General features: G+C 66.9%; 2 protein-coding genes across 6 annotated transcripts; one reads left to right on the top strand and one right to left on the bottom strand.

Annotated features, from left to right (window-relative positions):
• The first annotated feature begins 6,766 nt into the window (after window positions 1-6,766).
• SOHLH1 (spermatogenesis and oogenesis specific basic helix-loop-helix 1) lies at window positions 6,767-11,333 on the top strand. 2 transcript variants are annotated; one of them, XM_027051816.2, is made up of 8 exons: window positions 6,767-6,844; window positions 7,041-7,142; window positions 7,551-7,701; window positions 8,066-8,187; window positions 8,275-8,360; window positions 9,657-9,843; window positions 10,337-10,407; window positions 10,981-11,333. In XM_027051816.2, exons 1-8 carry the CDS (start codon window positions 6,804-6,806, stop codon window positions 11,196-11,198), a joined length of 978 nt encoding a protein of 325 aa, XP_026907617.1. In that variant the 5' UTR covers window positions 6,767-6,803; the 3' UTR covers window positions 11,199-11,333. The 2 variants fall into 2 exon arrangements, with proteins under 2 accessions (XP_026907617.1, XP_026907616.1); XM_027051815.2 differs by lacking the exon at window positions 6,767-6,844 and having other exon boundaries at window positions 6,907-7,142.
• Window positions 11,334-15,249: 3,916 nt separating this feature from the next.
• On the bottom strand, window positions 15,250-19,441 carry LOC113596839 (uncharacterized). 4 transcript variants are annotated; one of them, XR_008291374.1, is made up of 5 exons: window positions 18,545-19,441; window positions 18,300-18,433; window positions 17,522-18,053; window positions 15,894-15,991; window positions 15,250-15,807 (listed from the first exon to the last, which is right to left on the bottom strand). XR_008291374.1 is itself a non-coding variant. In XM_053205454.1 (4 exons), the coding sequence occupies exons 1-3, from the start codon at window positions 18,668-18,670 to the stop codon at window positions 17,537-17,539; spliced, it is 777 nt and encodes a 258-aa protein (XP_053061429.1). In that variant the 5' UTR covers window positions 18,671-19,441; the 3' UTR covers window positions 15,250-15,991; window positions 17,522-17,536. The 4 variants fall into 4 exon arrangements, 3 of the variants coding, with proteins under 3 accessions (XP_053061429.1, XP_053061430.1, XP_053061428.1); XM_053205454.1 differs by having other exon boundaries at window positions 15,250-15,991; XM_053205455.1 differs by lacking the exons at window positions 15,250-15,807; window positions 15,894-15,991 and adding an exon at window positions 17,212-17,332 and having other exon boundaries at window positions 18,575-19,441.
• Window positions 19,442-19,675: the final 234 nt, after the last annotated feature.

Below are 19,675 nucleotides of genomic sequence, written 5' to 3' on the forward strand. Positions count from 1 at the left end.
GAGGCCAGGGGACCACGCCCACCACCGGCGTCCCCAGGCCACAACCACAGTCTCCCAGCCCTCTCGTCCTGGGCCCACCTCTGCGCAGGCCACTGGGGAGGGGCCCCCGTCTCCTCAGGCCGGGCGTGTGGCATCCTGGGAAAACAGTTCATCTCCCCACCTGCTGGCAGTGCTGAAACCGGCCGTCCCGTGGCCTGCGGTCACTGAGGGGACCCGGTCCCTCTCCTAAGAGGTGTCCCTCAAGGTTCACACTCAGTCCTAAATTCCCAAGGAGCCTGGAGAGCCACGTTTGCAGAGGAATTGGGGACGGGGGGCGCGTGTGTGCACACGTGCGCACGGATGTACATACACACGCGTGTGCGAGCATGTCTGTGCACACGGGCACGTAGGCGAGCACACGCGTGCGGTCGCCCTCGCGCATCCCCGCTCAGCATGCAGGCGAGTCCGGAAGACAGTGCAGCATCACCGGGGTGGGGGGCAGCGGAGAGCGGGCCTGGCGCCCAGTGGAAGCGGAAAGCAGCCTGTCTGCTGACCACAACAGAAACGCTAAGTGCTTCCTTTGCACAATAATTAAAAAGCCAGAGCCATTCGAGCTGCTCAGCAGCCCTCGCTCAGGCGTCTCCGGGGAGCGAGCGTCCTCCCGCCCCTCAGGGGAAGGGACTCTGAGTCCACACTGTGGCAGCCACTGGCCACCATCTCCCAGATGCATCAGGTTCCAAGGTGACAGCTGAGAACCCGTCGTTGAGCTGGATTCAAACTGGAGAGTCATCAGAACCGACGCTTTGGAGTGGGGTTCTCGTGCACCCATCAAACCCATGTTCCAGGAAGGGGATGGTAGCGGTGTGGACGCAGGGCCGGCCCCCCCCACCTTCCCCGACGATGACGTAGGGGAGGCAGAAGCCACAGAGATTGGCAGTTCTCGCCCCGCCCACCTGGGCTGGGACCTAAGGCTCAGGAAAGCCCCCTGTTGCACACCCCAAAGACGTGGCATGTCTGGGTCACCCACTGCCCGGGTCTGTGTCCCCACCGCAAGGCCCAGGACTCAGTCCCCGGGTGCCCACGACCCTTGGCTGGTCCTGCTGACGAGCTGCACCCCATCCTATGGCTGAAGACGCCCAAGTCCCTCCCCTTCCGGCTGGACACACGGTGGCTGCTTAGAGGTGCAGCTGGGGGCAGCTGGAGCCGGCATGGACGTGGGGGGCCCTTGGGAGCCTGCCAGGACAGACGGCGTCCCCTCCGTCACAGCAGGGCACGGGGGCTCCACTGGGAGGAGACTGCCCTGTCTGGCCTGCCACGCCCCTACTCAGCCCTCCGAGAACCGCACCAGCTCCCCATGCTGGCCGCACCAAATGGCTCTGAAGGCTGGCGTGGCCTGCAGAGGTGCTGCGGGCCTTATGTGGAAACGGAAGCCCAGGTGGGATGTCACCTGCCCACACGTGACACCTTCTACCTGGCAGATCTTGGCCTTAGAGCCTCGTGCTCCCGGTGTCCAGACAGCTCAACTTGGTGGCTTCCCCGTCCTCTGACCTCCGGCACCTGCCAACACGTCCGGGGTCACATCCCTACCAGCACCCTGAGGCCTCCCACAAGGGCTCCACACCAGGCTATTGGCCTCTCCAGGACCCCAGGCCCCTGCATGCCCAGAGCCGGTGCAAACCCCCAGCTGTGACCAAGGTCTCCACAGGGGCGGTCAGGAGAACGGTAGAGAAGTTGTTCAACTTCCCCGAGCCTTGCTGCCCCCACAATCCACAGGGTCAGGGAGGACCTCTTCGGGCCACTGGGTCCCCCTGGGTCCTCAGCCGCTGGCCCCAAGACCACGGGTGCCCGCAGCCACAGCGCAGTGGCCGGCCTCCCTGCCTCGCCCAGCACAGTGATTATGGATGCCCCACGAGGGGGCTGAGCTCGACCTGCCCTCCGACCCCAGCTTTCTGTGGTGGCCACGATGGCAGAAACGTGGTTCCACGTTCTGTCTCGGCGTGGCGGCTCCAGCTGCTCGGCAGGGATGACGCCGACAAGAGGAACATACTAGAGCCACTGGGACTTGTTTCTGCCACGGGGCGGGCAGCTGGCCCACTGTCGCACACTGGTTGGGTCCCAGCCACAGCCCCTTCCCTCGCTGCCCAGCAGCCCAGAGCTGGGTCCCCAGGGGCTCCCGGACCCCCTCCGCTAGCCAGGAGACGGTGGCTGCCCTTCCTGACGAGCGCCAGCCGAGGTCCCCGGCAGGGAGTCTCTGATTAAGTCACCGTAAACACGTGAGGCAACGTCACAGGCCGACAAGAGCTGGCACCGGGGGTGGCTGGTGTGTCCAAAGCTCCAGACCTCACTGCCCCACACAGAACAGGCCAGAGTGACCGCACGGTGGATCCCTGAGCACGCCTGTGGAAGGTCCAACCAAACTGCACGGTGGACTTCTCTGGAAGGCCTCTCCAGAGGTCCTGGCCCAGGGACCAGGCCGGGTCCTGCCTCCACCCCTTGCAAACATTGTAAGCTCTCCAGTAGCTAGTACGGGCCTCACGCCCCAAGGCAAGGCCTCTGGCTCATCTCCATGCTCCAGAGGAGAAAAAGATTTTGGGTCAGTGTGGGTGGCCTCATCTACACACACACACACACACACACACACACACACACACACACACGCATGCACGCACACACACACGCACGTGTGCGCGCACACTAAAGAATTCCCAAGACGACTTTAAAAATACCTGTGTGATCAGAGGCTGCTCCTGGGCCAACACCCATCTTGGGGCTCCACCCAGAGACTCGCACACACCCCATCGCCCCCCTCTCCAGCCCCAGGCAGGGACAGGGCCCTCCTGCACACTCCGGGTGCCCCCACTCCATCCAGCACAGCGCTCCTACGCGGAACGCAGGGGTGTGCTCGGGGGCGCGTCACAGTCAGGTACACGCCCTTCCCGCCCGTGGTCTGGACACGCTCAGGCAGACCCCCCCCCCCCCCCGTTTCAGAAAACCGGGGGCTTGTCTGGGAGGAGAGCACAAGCACCGCCGCCCCCTGGAGGCAGGAGTCACTTGGGAACAGCCCACAAAACCCTGCGTCCTCGGGGAGCCCAAAGAGAAGCCTCAGGAAAGAATCTGCACTCGGTCACTGACCCTCCGTAGGGAGGGGAAGTCAAGTGACAGAGTCCGGCGTCGGCCACACCGTGACTATCCCGAGTAACTTCACGGGCTGCTGAGACCCGGGCAGGTGGACAAGCTGGCTGGGGGACTCAGAGGCTGTGGTCCAGCTGGACGTGTGGACACACGGTCACACCCATGGACCTGCACTCTGACACAGAGCCCCAGGTGGGTCCCCCCACCTCTGCTCCCCTTTCCACTCACCCCTGTCTTTCCGAGCTGCTGCTGTAGACTCTCCTGGCCAAAAACAGAACGCTGAGTTCCTCCCAGTCCCCGGACCGGGAAGCCACCCCTGTGCCGGCCAGGCCTGGGCTGTGCCTCGGGCCCTGAGAACCTTTCCCACAGGGCCTGGGCCACTTCCTGCTGCCCTGCATGCACTGCTCCCTAATATGGGCCTAGAGAGCGGGCCGAGACCTCCGGCCAGGCATGCACCCTGGCAGGGCGTCATCCCCAGCTCTCTGTGCCCTCTGCCATCGGGGCTTGCAGGGTGCCAAACCAGTCCCCGGGGTCAGTGGGGAGGAGGGGCAGGGCTGTGGGGAACCGGCAGTTCGGGGAAAGGCCAGAGGGCTCTGAGCAGAAGGCCAGCACCGGCCTGCTCTGGGGCAAGCCTGGCCCTCCCTAGGCCCCTGCCCCCTCCATAACAACTGTCACCTTCGTGGCAGCGACATCTGCACCCGGGGAAGGAACAGGGTAAGAAAGGCAGTGCCCAGGGATCTTGGGGGCGGCTACGACCTGGGGCCCCACCCCCCGGGGACAGGCACAGGGCCCAGACAGGGGTCCAGGCGCCAAGGTAGAGGTTCCTGCAGCCCAGAGAGCCAGGAACCCTTCCCAGGTCCCCAAGTGCTTGACCCGCCGGCCTGGGCGCTGCCCCCGCCAGCAGCAGGCAAGGGTGTCCCACCGCCCTCACCTCTGCAGGAAACCCCAGCATCGTTATTAGGATCACCCAGCACCTTTCAGGACAGACCCGCCCAAGCTCCAGGGAAGGAGGAAACCCGGGCCACCAGACTCCAGAGCTGCCCCTGCGGTCAAACCTAGTGCAGGAACCGGCGTCGCGGAAGTCCTCCCCACTCCCACCAGACCCTCATTTGCCCGGAGAAAGGTCTCCCCTCTCCCAGCCGAGGACAGCCTCCCTAACCTCACGGTCTTGGCCTCAGACGCTCCCGCTCCAGCCCAGGCGAATTACACTCCCTCGCCCAGCCTGACCTTCCCTGGGCAGAGGCGGGGGGCGGGGGGGGGGGGGGGGTTCCTCACATGGCTTCCTTTTCCCTGGTGGGGGTGAGTCTTCACCCTTCCCTGGGGGGCTTCCCATCCAGTCTGACCTTCCCCCCCGCATGCGTGCCCCTGGTTTGGGACACAAGCGGGTCAGGTCTGTTTTCCTTCCTGGGCTCCGCCAGAGCTCCAGTCACCTGGATGGACAGGACATGTGGCATCCCGGGACACTGCTCAGGGAAAGGTGGCCCAGCACGACTGACTCCCAGATCACCTAGAAGCCAGGTCAGCAGGCCCTCTACTCACAGGGGTGAGCAAATGGAAACGCCCAAAAGGGAAACGACAAGCCAAAAATACCAAGCCATTAAAAGCCAAAATCCCTGCCCTTTTGTGCGACACAGCCCACCTGCCTCCCACACGCAGTCAGGGCCCTGGAACACCCGCTTCCACGTGGAGTGCCCTTGCCCCTGTGCCCGCCGCCACCCCCTCGCGGGAGCACCCCAGTGGGCCCTTCCTGCAGGCTGGGTGGAGGGGGGGCTGGGAGGCTGGCGCAGCCCGGCTCCCGGCGCCCCGGAGCTGCTCGGAGCCCCACACCCAAAAATGGCCGCACTGGGGGCACCTGCGCGCCAAGGGGGCAGACAGACAGACGCCGGCCCCAGGCACCTGCCGGTCACCGGAGTAAGTGCCGCGGAGGCTGGTCCTGTGGGGCGCTCCTGTTCCCTGTGGTGCGGTGGAGGGCGCTCATGGGTGCGCTCATGGGCACCTGGGGTGTGGGGCTCTGGGAGATGAGGGGCCCCGGGCACGCGGTTGTGCGGTGCGAGGGGCCTGGGAGGGGGCGCTGGCGGGGACTAGGTTCCCTCCGCCTGGGGAGAGGCGCATCGGACCTACCTGGGGGCGCATCGGCCGTCGTCGTCGAACACGAAGGTCCGGTTGGTGTGGCCCCCGCCGCGCACCGCTGGCCGCGCCCCCCTGTACGAGCCCCCCGGGCTGCGCGTTCCGTCGGGGAACGGCATGCGGGGCGGCGGCGGCTCGGATGCGGAGCCCAGGGAGAAGCTTCTTTGCTTTATCCCGAAACACAACACTTTTCTCTCTCCGAGCCGAGAAAAAAAAGCCTGTTCCAGGGTCGGGGTTCGGGCGCCAGGCCGGGTGCGCCCCCTGCCGGCTGCGCCGGGAACCGCGGCGGCTGAGGGCCAGGCGGGGACGCAGCTGGCTGGGCCGCCTCCCCACCCGGGGACCCGCCCCCATCGCGGCGCTCGGAGCCCTCCCAACCGCGAGAGACGACAGGAGGGGGCACTTCGGTGGCCAGAGAACCCCAAGCGCGCCGCAGGGTCGCTCGGTCCTGGGAGGAGGGCTCCGTCCTACCAACAGACCCGCGTTCAGCGACTTCCGCCAGCTCACCCCTGGAGGTCCAGCAAGAGGAGCAGGCGGACCGAGCCCTCCAGAGACCCGCAGGCCCCTGGGGAATGAGCTGAGGGGTGGGGAGAATCCAGGGCCCAGGGCAGGCAGAAGGCACAGGCGTGGCAAGGGGCTGGGATGGGGCAGGCGCTGGGGTGCCGCGGAAGGCGCAGCGGGGGAAGGTGACGTCGGGGTGGGCTCGGAGCTGTCAGGATGCCCCCTGGCTCCTGGGTAGGTGATGACACTTCATTTAGGTGGAGCGCCCTGCAAGAGGGGGCAGGCACACGCGGACTGTAGACCGGCTGGCCCCCAGCAGCAGGTGGGGACCCTCCAACCTGTCCCTAACCGACCCCTGAGCCCCGCACATCCTGGTGGGCAGTTCTCAGACCAGCCTTCCCCCGTCCTCTGGGAACCCCCTACCTGGGCCTCACGGTCTCCCCTGGGTCCCCGGGCCGCAGAATGTTCCAGAAACTCTCATCTCCTCCTCCCCCCACACCTGGGCCTGTCCCTGCCTCAGGTAACACCCACTGCTCTGTAGGGGAGTCCAACCTGCCACCTCTGGCCTCCTGACACCGGGCCCACGTCCAGCCTGGGCTCCTGCCGGTTCCTGCTTGGGGCGCCAGCCGCCCAGCCCTGTCCCGAAAATCACCGCTTCTGCCCTCCTGCCCCTCCCTTCCCACAGTGGCCATTTACCCGCGCCTTCCTCCACGGTCAGGCTCCTGGAGGGCATCACGCCTCCCTGTAGACAGAGCCCAGCTGGAGGCTGGCACCCAGGGAGGCCACACCCGAGTGGGAGGGGGGCCGACCCCCCGGAAGACGAGGGAGGACCACTCAGCCCGGGCCACACGTCGGCCCTGGAGCAGGCAGATCCAGGCCACCACTTTCTGGCAGCTTCCGGCGGGAGAAACTTGAGGCTCCGGGGCGAGTGGGGGGTGGGGCAGAGCACGCGTCTGGGCGGCGCCGGCGGGCACACGTGAGTGGGCGGGGCTGGCGGGACGCACACGTGGGGCGGCGCGTGGGGGTCCCGGGGCGGCGCGCGAGGCAGCTTCGGTGCAGCCGCGGTCATGGCGTCTCGGGGAGCTGAGCCAGGCGCTGGGGGGTGCGGGTGAGGAACTGGGGGGCTGGAGGGGGTCAAGGGTGCTGGGCGGGGGGACCCCATGCGAGTGGACTGCGCTGCAGGTCCCCCCACCCGGCGAGGCCCGTGGGGCAGGCCCTATGGGGGGAAGGCGGGGCTCCCGGAGGACGTCCACCACGGCGTTCTGGGGTTCACGGAGCTCGACGGCCCGGCGTCTCCCGGGCAGCGGCTCTTCCCCATCCAGTGCCCAGGGCTGCCGCGAAGACAAGGCGCCCGAGCGTGCGGGCTCCGGCCTCCCGCGGAACGTGCTCAGCGAGCGGGAGCGCAGGTGAGCCGCGCTGGGAGAGGAGGGGCCGGGCTGCTGCGGGGGTGGGGGGGGAGGGGAGTGGGCGTCGGGCGTCTGACCTGCGGCCCTGTGGGGGTTATAGGCCGCTGGGACAGGGTTTGCGGGGTCTGTGCAGTAAGGGGACCGTGACTGGGGCCCGCGGTGAACAAGAAGCCCCAAGGAAGGGGGGAGGGGTTCCCGGGGCCACCAATGCAGGCCCGCCCCCCCCCCCCCCCCCCCCCCCCGCTTTGACCTGAGCTGTGGGCGCCTGGAGGTTGTGCACTTGGGATCTCTGGCGCTGGTGGTCTAGGGCACAAGCACAGCCTCTTTTTTGGAGAGCTCACGGCGGGGGGGGGGGGGGGGGTCCGAGGCCGGGTGGGCTGACAGTGGTTGTTGCTTGTCCGCAAGCAGGAAGCGGATCTCTGTGAGCTGTGAGCGCCTGCGGGCCCTGCTGCCCCGCTTTGATGGCCGGCGGGAGGACATGGCCTCGGTCCTGGAGATGTCGGTGCAGTTCCTGCGGCTGGCCGGCGGCCTGGTGCCCAGCCAGGAGCCGCCCGCTGCCGTGAGTGTGGGTCCCCCGTCCGCACCCACGGCTGCCGGTCGCCTCGGCCCGGGGGGCGGCTCTGACCTGCTGGCCTCCCCCGTGCCCTGCGCCGCGCACCCCGGGCGGCCGTGATCTCGGCAGGCGTCGCCCTGTCTGTGCCGTTTCCACCTCCACGAGTGAGGCGGGCGTCCCAGGGCACGAGCTCTGTCGTCACTTAAGTCCCTTATGCGCGCCTCCACCTGCTCTGTGTTTCCGGTCCGGCGTCTGCTCTCGGGCTGACCCCCTTGACCCCAGCGGGGCGGTGGGTGACAGGGAACGGCGGGCTGTTCCCTCCCGTTTGTTGCCTGACCGTCGTCGGGTGTCACGTCTGTGCCAATTCTAGGCTCTCGCTCCGTCCAAGGAGACGTGGCACAAGTGGCAGAGGGACGTGTTGCAGCTGGCCCTGTCAAGTCCGACCTCAGCAGGGGCGCCAGACTCCGGGATGGCAGCGCCCGGCGTGACCGTGTGAGTGTCCCCCGTGTGGCTGGGTAGCCCGTCGGGGCAGCAGACACAGCCTGTTCAGGGCTCTCGCTCTGTGTTTTTGTCCTTTAGGCCCCAGGCTGCGACCGCAGGTGTGGCCGAGGGTGAGGCCCCGCTGGGGGCAGCCGAGGTGCTGGACGGGCCGCCAGCCCTCCCCGGTGAGCAGGAGTACAGGGCAGGGTCTGTTCCTGAGCGGGGCGCGGACGCTTAATGTCAGTTCTCTCGGGACCCTCTTGTCGGGGGGAAGCCTCGGAGACCCCACGCTGCCTTCGGCCGCGGTACAGACCTCAGGACAAGGGTTGCTGGGAGGGGCGGGTGTGGGGGCTCAGGTGCCCCAGACGGGTCAGCCACGAGCGGTGGTGGTTCCCTGTCAGCTTGTCTGCTGGGGAGCAGGGTCCAAGCTAGCAGGTCTCTGAACTTGTTTCTGCTCCCAAGGATGGCCCCCCCGCCCCTCCTCCGCCCTGGGCCTCTAGGGGTCCCTGGGTTCCCCAGGAAACTTGTTGGCCCCTGTCATGGCCAGTTCTCTGGAGCGGCCCCCACACTGCCCTGCTCTCCTCGGTGCCTTTTTTTTTTTTTTTTTTTAAGAAACGTTTATTCATTTTGAGAGAGAGACAGAGTGCAAGCAGGGGAGGGGCAGAGAGAGGGGGACACCAGATCTGAGGCAGGCTCCAGGCCCTGAGCCGTCAGCACATAGCCCGACGCGGGGCTTGAACTCACAAACTGTGAGATCATGACCTGAGCCGAAGTCAGACGCTTAACTGACTGAGCCACCCAGGGGCGACCCCCCCTTCCCCCCCCCCCCCCCCCTGCTCTTTGTCCCCCTCTGTGCCTTTTCGATGTTTTTTTCTGTATGGAGTGAGAGTCATCGGCCTTGCACGGGGCCTTTGTTCTCTGGTGCTGTGCCAGCCAAGCCTGCAGGCACCTCTGATGATGTCTCTCTCGTGCTGGACCCCGCACCCCAGCTATTTGTCGCTTCTTGGACACGGGTGCTGGTGATTGCCCTGTGCCAGAGTCCCTGAGTGCCGCAGGAGGCGAGGCTGTGTCTTCCGGTTCCCGGAACGTGCCTGTCGAGGAGGGGAGGGGGCTTGCTGTGAACAGGGCTGGCGGCAGAGCCAGGGCCACAGGCAGGGCGTGAGGGTGCAGAGGTGACTCGGCAAGGGGGCTAGGTCTGAGGGTGGAGGCCGGGATCAAGGATTGCGGGCAGGTGGGGGTAGTGTCCCAGATCTGAGCTCCAAGGGCCTGGCCTGAGGTCAGTGGTGTCTCCTCCTAGGAGCTCCCCTGGCCCCAGGTGCATAGCCCTGTGGCCCTGGGCGTCTGTCCTTGGGGGTCTGTCTGCCTCCTGCTCCCGAGCTCCTTGTGTCCCCGTGCAGGGTGCAGTGGGTGGGGGCTGGGGCCTTTAGGGTAGGGCTGCGCCCACACGGGGAAGGCCAACATACACCTGCCCTCTCTTGTAGAGCCTTGCAGCCTGGTGACCCGGCCCCCAGACCCAAGTCTCTCCAAGGCCCTGAGGTCGCCTCCACCCTGGCCTCCCCGCTCCTGGCAGCCACCCTCCCCTCTGGTGAACAAAGAGGCTCAGAGCTGCCGGGGCCAGGCTGGGCCCCTGATGGAGGGGGCCGACTCTTCCATGACACTGGACACCAGGTAGGTGCACCTGGCTGGCGTGCGCACCAGCCCCACACACCACCTCCTAGCCCTGCCTACGCTCTGCCTGCCCCTGCCCCTGGGAAGTTCGCACTCCTCCCTCTCTGTCTGCTGGGGCCACAGCTGCCAGCCCAGGCCTGTTTGAGCCAGACGCTGCCGTGTGGCTCTCTGATGCATTTCCGAAAACGTTGTCGTGTTCCCAGTTTGTCTGTGTTTCGGCTGATAGTAAACGAGTTTGTGTTTTGTTGAGCGTGCACCAGCTGGGGCGTGGGAAGGGAGCGTGGCAGAGGCTGGAGAGAAACCAGCAGAGGCAGCGGTGTGGGCCAGTCTGTCCCCAGCGTGCAGGCTCAGGGTCTGGCGGGGAAGGGGGGGGGCACCCAGTTCATCTTAAACCTGAAGCCACCTTTGAGGGCACACACCTTTGTCTCGAGGCTGGAGGACCGGGTCCACCTGGGACCATTCAGTCAGGGTGCGTTCTTCCGGCCTCATTCAGGTCTGCGTCCGGATGTGATGTGGAAGATGGGGCGTCCTTCCTGCTGAGCGCCAGTCCCGACTGGTGGCTGGGTGAGTGGGGATGCGCCACCTGGGCCACCACTTGCCCTGATCAGGGACAGGCCTCGAGGTCTCAGGCGGTCTGGACGAGGGGCTGGGCAGGGGGCTGGGATTAAGAGGAGACGTGCTCGAGCTCGGTGTGCGGGGCAGTATCGGGGTCCCAGTATTTGTCTCTTGCTCCTTGCTGGTGGTTGTCGGGGTCGCTGGGGTGGGGAGCGTAAGGTGGCAAGCATGCATGTGGACCGTATGTGTGCGCGTGGCACGTGGGGCTGGTTGTGTGTTACCCACCATTCGGGATCTGTGCCTTTTCTGCACGCGACGTCCCCACAAAGGTGTCTGGACGTGGAATGAGTCTGTAAGATTCAGCGTCGTGGGAGACGCCTTCCTTGTTCTGGGCTGGTGGGTTCTCCCGGGTCTCCGGGGGGACCAGCGTGTGTGGGCCCACTCACCCCACACGGCCCTCGGGCGCCAAGGGCTTCCAAGTCGGGCAGGACAGACGGGCAGAGCTGGGCCTCTCCGCACCTTGACCTTGCCACGTGCACCCCAGGTACCCAGGCTGACGTGTCCCGTCTCTGACGTTTCCAGGGTCTCTGGAGGGCAGAGGCGCCAGCGTCCCTTCTCGGAGCATGGCCAGGAGCAGCCTGCTGGACAGGGCAGAGCCCAGCTTCCTGACAGACATCGGGCCCGGCTCCCAGGAGCTCCCAGACGGCCCCCTGGAACCCTGGGGCTCGGACGCCGGCTGCCCCAGCCTGGCCGTGCGGGATGAGGTGGACAGCATCTTCCCCGACTTCTTTCCCTGCTAGGCGGTGGGGAGGGGGTCAGTGCCACACGTGCCCGTGTCGCGTGCCGGGTGGCTCATCCCGGGTTCGGGGGGCGGCAGGGCCGGCTGCGTATTAAAGGCGGTGCTTCTCCGGAAACCGGAGCTCTTGTAGCTTCGCCTCTCTGTAATCGGTGCGATTCACTGGGCAGATGGCACCACTTGCACTCAGAGCGCGGGCACCTGCCTGGGGCTTTGCTCCTGCGACGGTCTTGGCCTTGAGAAGTCCCTGAGTAGCCCTGCAGTCTGAGGAGGGCTCCCGAGGACTGGGACTTCTGTGCTCCCGGCCTGCTCCCCGGAGAGGTGGGCGGGGACCCCACTTGTCACGCCTGTGAGTGCCCTCTGCCCTGGCCAGGGCGCCCTGAGGAAAGGGCCGGCTTCCATCTTCGAGGTGGGGACCTCTGCACTCCTCACATGGGGCGGGGCGTTGGGGGGCCCGGTGCAGAGGTCACCTGGCCGGTCCCAGCGCCGTCCCAGCTGCCCCTGACCTCTGGGGCCCGGGGAACGGCTGGGTTACTGGGAGGGGCGTCTCAGGCCCCCGTGGTCTCGTGCGGTGGACCCTACCCGGCGTGACCGTGAGCCACGGCAAAGGCAGGTGCCGGTCTCTGAGCCACGCTGGCTGGGGTCTCACCGCACTGCTCCTGCTGACCTCCTTCCGGAGATGCTGGGCTCCACGCCCCCCGTGGAGAGTGCTCAGGGACCTCAGGGCCGTCTACCGTCCGGGAGGGTGGGTTCTCCCGTGGTCTCGAGCCCTCTGTCCAGGCTGTTTGCCTCACCCTTGCATGTGTCTTTGTCTCTGCGGCTGGAAAATTCCATTCGTTCTGTACGTGAGTGGCCGCAGACAACGGTGATGAGCGCTGGCGTGGGATGGAGGCGAGCTGGAGGGGACCACGGCCGGGAGCCGTTGCCCCAGGGCACAGTTCTCAGGACCTCCCTGGTTGTCACGTACGTGCGTACGTGTGTGTTTGTATGCGTGCAGCACGGGGTGGGGCACTGCGGGTGCCCTGTCCTCACCCTCTGCACCCTGAGCACAGCACTGGTGACTCTGCCGGCTGCCTGCGGAGTCAGGGCGAAGCAAGCACCCAGGCCCTGCCCCTGTGTCTCCCGTTCCCTGAGCCCAGAGGGGGACCCCGGGGTAGAATTGTTGAGCCCCGCCCCTCCCACCTGGGAGCAGATCGGTCTCCGCGGGGGCCGGGTGCAGGCTCTGTGGAAAACCCCAGGTGATGCTGGGCAGGCTGACCTAGAACAGTCCTGCCCGGAGCCCTGGGTGGCCCAGCCGTGCCCTGTGCTGACCTCAGGTCGGCACCAACAAGGGAGATCGGGAGTTCGACTGAGGTGCCGGGAACAGAGATGATACCCTGCCCCACCGCCAGGCCTTGCCTGGGAGGACGGGGCCCTGTCTCGGGTGGCAGCCTCCCCATCTTGGGCCTGTGGGGGGGGGCCCTGGAGCCACTGTCGAGAATGATCGTGAGGCCCAGTCGGGCTCGTGGACTTGCTCCCAGCGCCCCCAGTGGGACCAGAGGGGTCTGGAACCAGCATTCAACTCTGCCCTGGCCATGTGATCCCACGGCCTCTGCCCTGCAGGCCCCGGCAGTGTGGGCATAGAGCCCCGTCCCTGAGCTGGCTGGGGCCTGGCCTCCCTCCGATGGACGGTGACACCCCGGGGGAGTGGCAGGTAGGGCCCCGCTGGCATGGACCCCCGGTGAGCTGGAGGAGAGCAGGGCTGCCGCACGGCCTGGTGGGGGCTTGGCTGGGGCTGGAAGGAGCCTCAGGTTTCAGGGAACAGCTTTTGTCCCCACCCTCCTCCTCTCCAGCCCTTGGTGGTGGTGATTGCCGTTGCACGTGTTCAAGAGGAGGATCGGAAAACTGTTAGGCTGGTGATTACAGGCTGGTGATTCCGGGCTTGTTTTCTGGATTTGGGGGAGGGGGCAGCGCTCGGCACAACCTCCCCTCCAGCTCTCAAGGTGACCTGCTTCCCTCCTCACCACCCCTGCTGGGAGGGCCTGTGTGCCTGCAAGTAGGACACACAGAAGGGACACGGCTCAGCAGGACCCCAGCCACCCTCAGGCCGAGCACTTTGGATGGGGACATTTTGGAGGGACTGTGCCCACAGCTGGGGTTTGGTGCCCATCAGCCTTTGGGCTGAGAGCTGACTGTCGGTTGCTGTCGTCCCACACTCCCTGAGCCCTGCCCCTCCGGCAGCCCTCTCTCCTCTCTGTCCTCCTGCCCTCCCCACCGCCCCTTCTCCTGCCCTGCCCGCTGCCCCTCCCCTGCTTGGATCTCCTGGTCACCTGGGGTCACTGTGAATGGTGGGGGGGGTCGTCACCGTGAGCTGGCATCTTGGTCAGGGTGCTCGGTGCTGCTTGGTGGTTGTGTGTAACCCACAGCGGTGTAACCCTGAGGATATGCAGATCCTGCCCCAGAGCCCTGGGGGGGGGGGGCTAGGCCGGGGCTCTGCTGCTGGGGAGGGGTCACAGTCCCCGGGCCCCCCTTCGCCCCCAGGCTCCCATCCGATCTTGGCAGGAGGGCCATGTTCTCCGTCCCCCACCCCAGGTGCTCAGTGGAGGCAGAGGAGGTCCTCCCGAGACCCCTGCTTGACTGGCCCGGCCTCACTGTCCCCCGTGTCATACACCTCAGGGAGCCAGAAACCAGCTCGGTGCCGTTCCGTGCCTGCCGTCGGTCCCTTGACAGCCAGGACACCTTGTCATCCCCCAGCAGGCCCGGCTGTCCCCCAGCCCATCCCCTGGGCACAGCGGGGTGCTCACGGCAGGAAAGGGGCCCCCAGGCCTGCTCACAGCCAGGGCAGCAGTCCTGAGGTCCACGCCTCTTGCTCAGAGGGTGATGGGACAGGTCCCTTTGCCTACATCGCTCCCCTCTCCCCCCCCCCCCCCCCACCCGGTGTGCTGGCAGGGCTTTTGAGCTGGCGATGGGGGCGAGACGCCCTGGGCCTGTCCTAGAGGAATGCGGGAGGCAGGGCTGGGGGCTTCGGGGTGAGAGACTTTGCTAGAGCAAGGAGGAGCAGGGAGACGGGGCACCCCCACCCAGTCTGTGATCCACACAGGCGTCGCAGGGTGGGCCTGGCCTCGGCCCCAGGCTGAGGGCTAGCGGCAGAAAGGACGCAGAGGCGGGACACGGGAACAGCCGGGGGGCCGGGGGGCTGCTGAGAGGGCAGCCGCCCGATGGCAGGGGTGGGGTGGGAGTGAGGAGGTGACTCCACTGTTGGCTCTTGCTGGAAGAATGAGCTGGAAGGAAGCGGCCCTGGGCGGATGCAGGTGGGAGCGTGGCCTTCTGATGGAGGAGGCTAGGGTGGGCCCCCGAGGGGTGGGGAGGCCCCCTGGGTGCTGGGGTGTGGCCTGGAGGCCTCATTCCAGCAGCAGGGGTGGGGGCCCCCTCTTCTGATGGGACGAAGGTCTCCTCCATCCAGGCTGGTGCAGGTGCGGCACAGCAAGCCTGTCCCTGAGACCCCTCCTCCAGGGACCCCTGGCCTAGGACACAGTGGGCTTGATGTGTGGCTCAGGCGGTGGCCCCGGGGAGGACGGGGGCTTGGCCACTGTGGGGCAGGGTGCTCCCCACGGCTGGGCTCCAGGGCAGGGGAACCTGGGACACCTCGGTGACCACCCCAGGGGCTGTGGGTGGGTACCTGCCAGGCTTTGACGACGCCGGGAGGAGTGAGGTGCGGTCAGTGACTGTCCATGCTGCGCCCGGGGCCTCGGCCACCGTCATTTAACAGAGACACAAGCATGTGGCCAGAAGGGGTCTCTAAGCTGGGTCCCGCTGGGAAGCAAGGGACCGACCTAGGCTCTGTCTACTAGCTGCCTCTGCCCCCGTGAGACTTGCTCCCGACCCTACGACGTGGCCATGGAGTCTGGCCCCGTCGCCTCCCGGCATCCTGTGCCACCATCCTGGCACCCTGGGGAACCCCTAGCGGCCTCCCCCCACTGTGTGGACGTGAGGGTCCCCACCTCTCTGCCCCCGGCAGCCCTGGCCCCCTGTGGCCACCAGCCAGAGCACCGCCACAGAGCACACTCAGTCAGGGGGCAGGTGTTTATTGGGCACGCCAGGAAAGGTCTCCAGGAACGGGGCCTGGGGGAGGGGAGCGGTTGAAGGGCTCCCCCGGGGGACTGTGAACTTCTAGTCCTTCGACGGGACGGTACCGGCGTGGGAGACGCTCCTGTGAGCGAGAGGGGCGGCGTGGGTTTGGGGGGTGGGGGACCGATGGGGCAGATCCTGTCCCCCGGTCTCCTTCTGCAGACTGGCCCCGAGCCTCGCAGCAGGCCCCCCAGCGCCCCAGGCCCCCACAGCCTTTGGGGGACTCTGTGGGCATCCCCAGGCCGGCACTGCCCCCACAGTCTTCAGGGGACCCCGTGGGCATCCCCGCTCCGGGTCCTGGCCGTGGCCCTGGCGGCCGGAGTCTCCCCGAGCTGCCAGCCCTTAGCCACACCCCGCCGCTGGCATGGTAGGTGGTCAGTGCCCGTGGAGCAGCACTTGCCGTGTCACCCGGCCTCGAGGGGCCCCCACGCCGCAGCCCCTGCAGGGTCAGAGCTCACTCACCCGGGCCCAGCAGCCTCTCTACGGTCGGGCGTGCAGGCAGCGGTCTGTGGCAGGAGGGGCACGGGTGCTGAGTGGTGGTCCACGCTGAGCCCCTGCGGCCTCCCGAGGCCGGGCTGGGGGTGGCGCTCACCGGTCTGGGTCAGGCTGATGATGTCGGGCCGGTCCCGTGGCTCCTGCAGCAACTCTTGAACGTGTGCAGGATGTCCCAGCCCGTGGTGGGGGTCCTGCCTGCAGACAGAGCGTCAGGCTGTTCCTCCCCGAGGCCGTTCGGGATAACGGGCCTCGGGTTCTGGGAGCTTGGAGGCGGCCTGGGATTTTCAGGGTGCGGGTGGGGCCGTGGGGACAGGAGCTGCCGTGACCGGGGTGGCTGGGCTGCCCGGCGGCTCCGTGTCAGGCCGGAGCGGAGGTGAGGGCCCCACGGAGCCACCCCCGACCCTCGGGTGGGGTCCGGCCCATCGTCTGTGCCCCAGCCCTTGCCGTCCCCACGCAGTGATTCCTTGGTGTTTGTCACGTCGGGACGGAGGGCCGGTGTCTGACGGACATCTGCGGGTGTCGGGGTCCCTAGGCTTGTTTAAAGGCGAGTGAGTCGACGTAGCCGTGTTTGGAAGGTACCGTGGAACACCCGCGAAGGTGCACCCAAGCCACGTGCTCCGCGACCACAGCCCCAAAACTGACCCCCGCGAAGCTGAAGCAAACAGCCCTGGGCCCCGGGCCGCTGGCTGCTGGGGGCAGCTGTGGTGCTGAGGCCGCGGGGGCTGGCCGCTGCCACTCGCCCTCCCCGAACGGTCTCTGCCCCGGGGAGAACCGGTCTGTGCCCCCATGGCAGCTCCCACGTGCTGAGTGCTGAGCCAGAAGTCGGCCTGGGTGCAGCCTGGGGCTCCTGGACGCTTGTACCTCGTGGGCCAGCACAAGAGGCCTGGGGGCCCAAGGCAGGACTGTCAGCCTGCACGTTTACTAAATACGGTCATCTCAGCGCTCCCTGCAACGGGCTGGACTGGGTCCCCTGAAAGGTGCGGTCAGGTCTTTGTCCCCGGGACTTGGGAACGGGATCTGGTTTAGAAGGAGGTGTGGTTAAGGGTCGGGATGAGGAGACGCTGGGTGCAGGATACGCCCGAAAGCCAAAGACCAGTGTCCTTAAGGGAAAGGGAAGGGAGGTCTGAGAAAGGAGAAGCCTCGTGGAGGCTCAGGGTGACGAGACCACAGGTCAGGACGTTCTGGTCTTCGCCTCCGAGACCCCCGTGACCAGTGAAGTCCGACCCATGGCCCTTAACCGTGGGCCCGTGGGAGGTCACCTGTCTCCTAAACACGCTTTCCCGAGCCACGTGTCCCAACCCTCCCACGTCACAGAGAAGATGCGCTCCACACCCAGACCCCGAGGCCTCTGATGACAACAGGGAGGCGTCACAGCCCACGGGCCACGGTCTGCTAACCTGCTCTTGTGGGACACCGTGTCCCTGGTGGCCTCAGGTGCAGCGTGGAGGCCACCGGCCACTGCAGGGTCTCTCTGCTTGTAGGCAGGAGTGGATGCAAGGATGGGGTCGCTCAAGACTTTCCTTTCCGTTCTTGATGCTAAAGGTCAAGGGGACTTCCGTGAACTGCTGACGTGTGTGTGGGTCTCCCCTGTTTGTCTAACCCCCGATCGCCGTCCTGTTCCCCCGTGGCCTCATGGCAGCCAACCCCCACCCCCCGGCTCCTGCCGGCTGGGGCAGGAGTTCCCCTGCCCTGGCGGGGGGCGGTTTCTGGGTGGCAGGCACTCACTGAGGAGGCCCACCATCACCGTCTTCTTCCTGTGCCTCCTGTTGTGGACGCAGAAGGTGACAAAGCGGTGGGGATCCGCCTTCTCCATGAAGATTGCGTTGTGGCCAGCATCTGTGAATCCGGGGGGTGGGCGGGAGGCAGGGGTGCGGAGTTCTCCACCAGGCGGGAGCTGGACCCTGGGAGCCCTCCTGTCCCTTTACAGCCATTGACAACTTGGTGCTCGTGACCAGTCAGGCCCCAGGAGGGGGCAGGGCCGGGTGCAGGCTTCCCGCCCTTCCCGGACACCCCTGCCAGCTCACCCCACCCGCCCGCTGCCGAGAGGGCCCACCGGGTGCCGCAGCCCGTGGGTCCCTCCTGTGAGGCGGCGTCCTGGCCGGCCAGCTCCTGGCCATTCTCTGCCCGGGAGTCCCCGGGGCTCCCCACTCCCGGGCTGGACGAGGCTGCCGGTTCGTACTTACGTTTCAGCACGTACTGAAACTTCCTTCTCGTCTTACTTGCCGTCAGTACAATTGGGATACACCTACCCTTTACCCTGGGAGAGGATGACAAGGCCCCCTGGAACCCGGCATCCGGAAGGCGTGGTGTCCGTGGAGCCCCTCGGTGGCGCTGGGTGGGGCTTGGCCACGCTGGGCACTGGACACGTGTGTCCCGTCCCAGGGCGGCGAGCCCCAGCCCTGCCTCGTGCGACCGCTGACCTTGGTGTCCCTGCACCCCACGGGGCCCGGCACGGGACCCTGGACCTCGGCCCCGTCTGGCACCCTCTTCCCAGACTTCTCACCTTCTGTGGACGTGGAACTGCATGGCCTTGAAGGTCACGTGGGTCTTGTGGATGAAGAACATCGTGTCTGAGTCCGTCCTTCGGAGTTCCGGTTCATTGGATGCTCGTGCTATCGAGAACCAATTGCCATCGACCTGCCGAGCAGAGCAGAGGGGGCCGTGCTGGTGCGGGGTGGTGGGGCGGGGGCGACCCTCCCTCCAGAGGGAGCCCTGAACTGGCCCCTTTCCTGCTGCCCCCAGCCACACCCCCCGACTCCTGATGCCTGCACTGGCTACCAGATTCTCAGTGAAGTTGGGGTCCTGGGGGCGCATGTGCAGGGCCTGGGGGCCACCGAGCAGGGTGAGCACGAGTGCCAGCCTCAGGACGTTCATGGTGAGGCGGGAGTAGCCGACGGACGAAAGGTGTCTGGAGCCTGTGGCCGTGGCCCTTTTGTCCCCTCCCGGGAGAGGGTTCCGGGCCACGTGGTGGGCCGTCACGGGCTCCCTCCCGCTCCCCACAATGACCCTCTGTTTGTCACGGCCACCGCCAACAATGCCACTTGGCCGCCAGGCTCTGCCCCCTCGGTGCTGGCAGTCCTGCTGTTTCCAGAACGACAGGGCGCGCCTGGGCCGCTTCCAGGATCCGAGCGTTCCCGCTGAGCGCCGGACCTCCAGCCATCGAGGCTGATGCACGGCCCCGGTGGCCGGGAGGTCTCCTCCGACAGCCTCCCATGCATCGGAGCGGCTTGCTCACGGTGTCTGGGCACTTGGCAGGGGGTCTGAGGAAGCTCGCGCCCGGGGCCGGACCCCGCCGTGCTGTGAGACGGCCTGGGCTGCCGGTACCTCTCCTGGATCCGCCCATTTGGGCAGAGCAAGGGGAGGCCTAAGTCCCGGGGTAAGGGGAGTGGGGTAGGGGCAGCGGGCGGGAGTCAGAGGAGCCCCGTCTCCACCGCAGTCCTGTCCTGAGCCTCCCCCTGCAGGGTGACCTGAGCGCGGCTGAATTCTGAATTCGTCCTCAGGGACCCCCAGGGCCCGCGGGAGCAGAGCAGGCCCAGTGCACGAGCGGGTGGCCGTGTCCCCATGGGCTGGGGACACCCAGGTTCTCTGAGCCCCGGTGTGCCGCCCACTTCTTGGCCGCAGGACTCCTTGCGCGTGCTCCCGTGAGCGCCCTCGCCCCCCTCCCTCCTGCCAGGCGCCCACACCCCCAGCAAGGCCCGGACCCTGTGCTCTCTCCCCACACCCATCCTCACATCCCCGTGGCCTGCTCCCCTCACAGTGTGACACCTCAATGTCAAAGCCTGACGAGGACAATGACGAGAAAGGAAAAATCACAGGTCACACGCATAAAAGCTCAGGGGCCCCAAATACATGTAAAATGAACCCAGCAGTGTAGGAAAA

The sequence above is a fragment of the Acinonyx jubatus genome, chromosome D4 (genome assembly GCF_027475565.1).
Source record: "Acinonyx jubatus isolate Ajub_Pintada_27869175 chromosome D4, VMU_Ajub_asm_v1.0, whole genome shotgun sequence".
NCBI classification, from domain to species: domain Eukaryota; kingdom Metazoa; phylum Chordata; class Mammalia; order Carnivora; family Felidae; genus Acinonyx; species Acinonyx jubatus.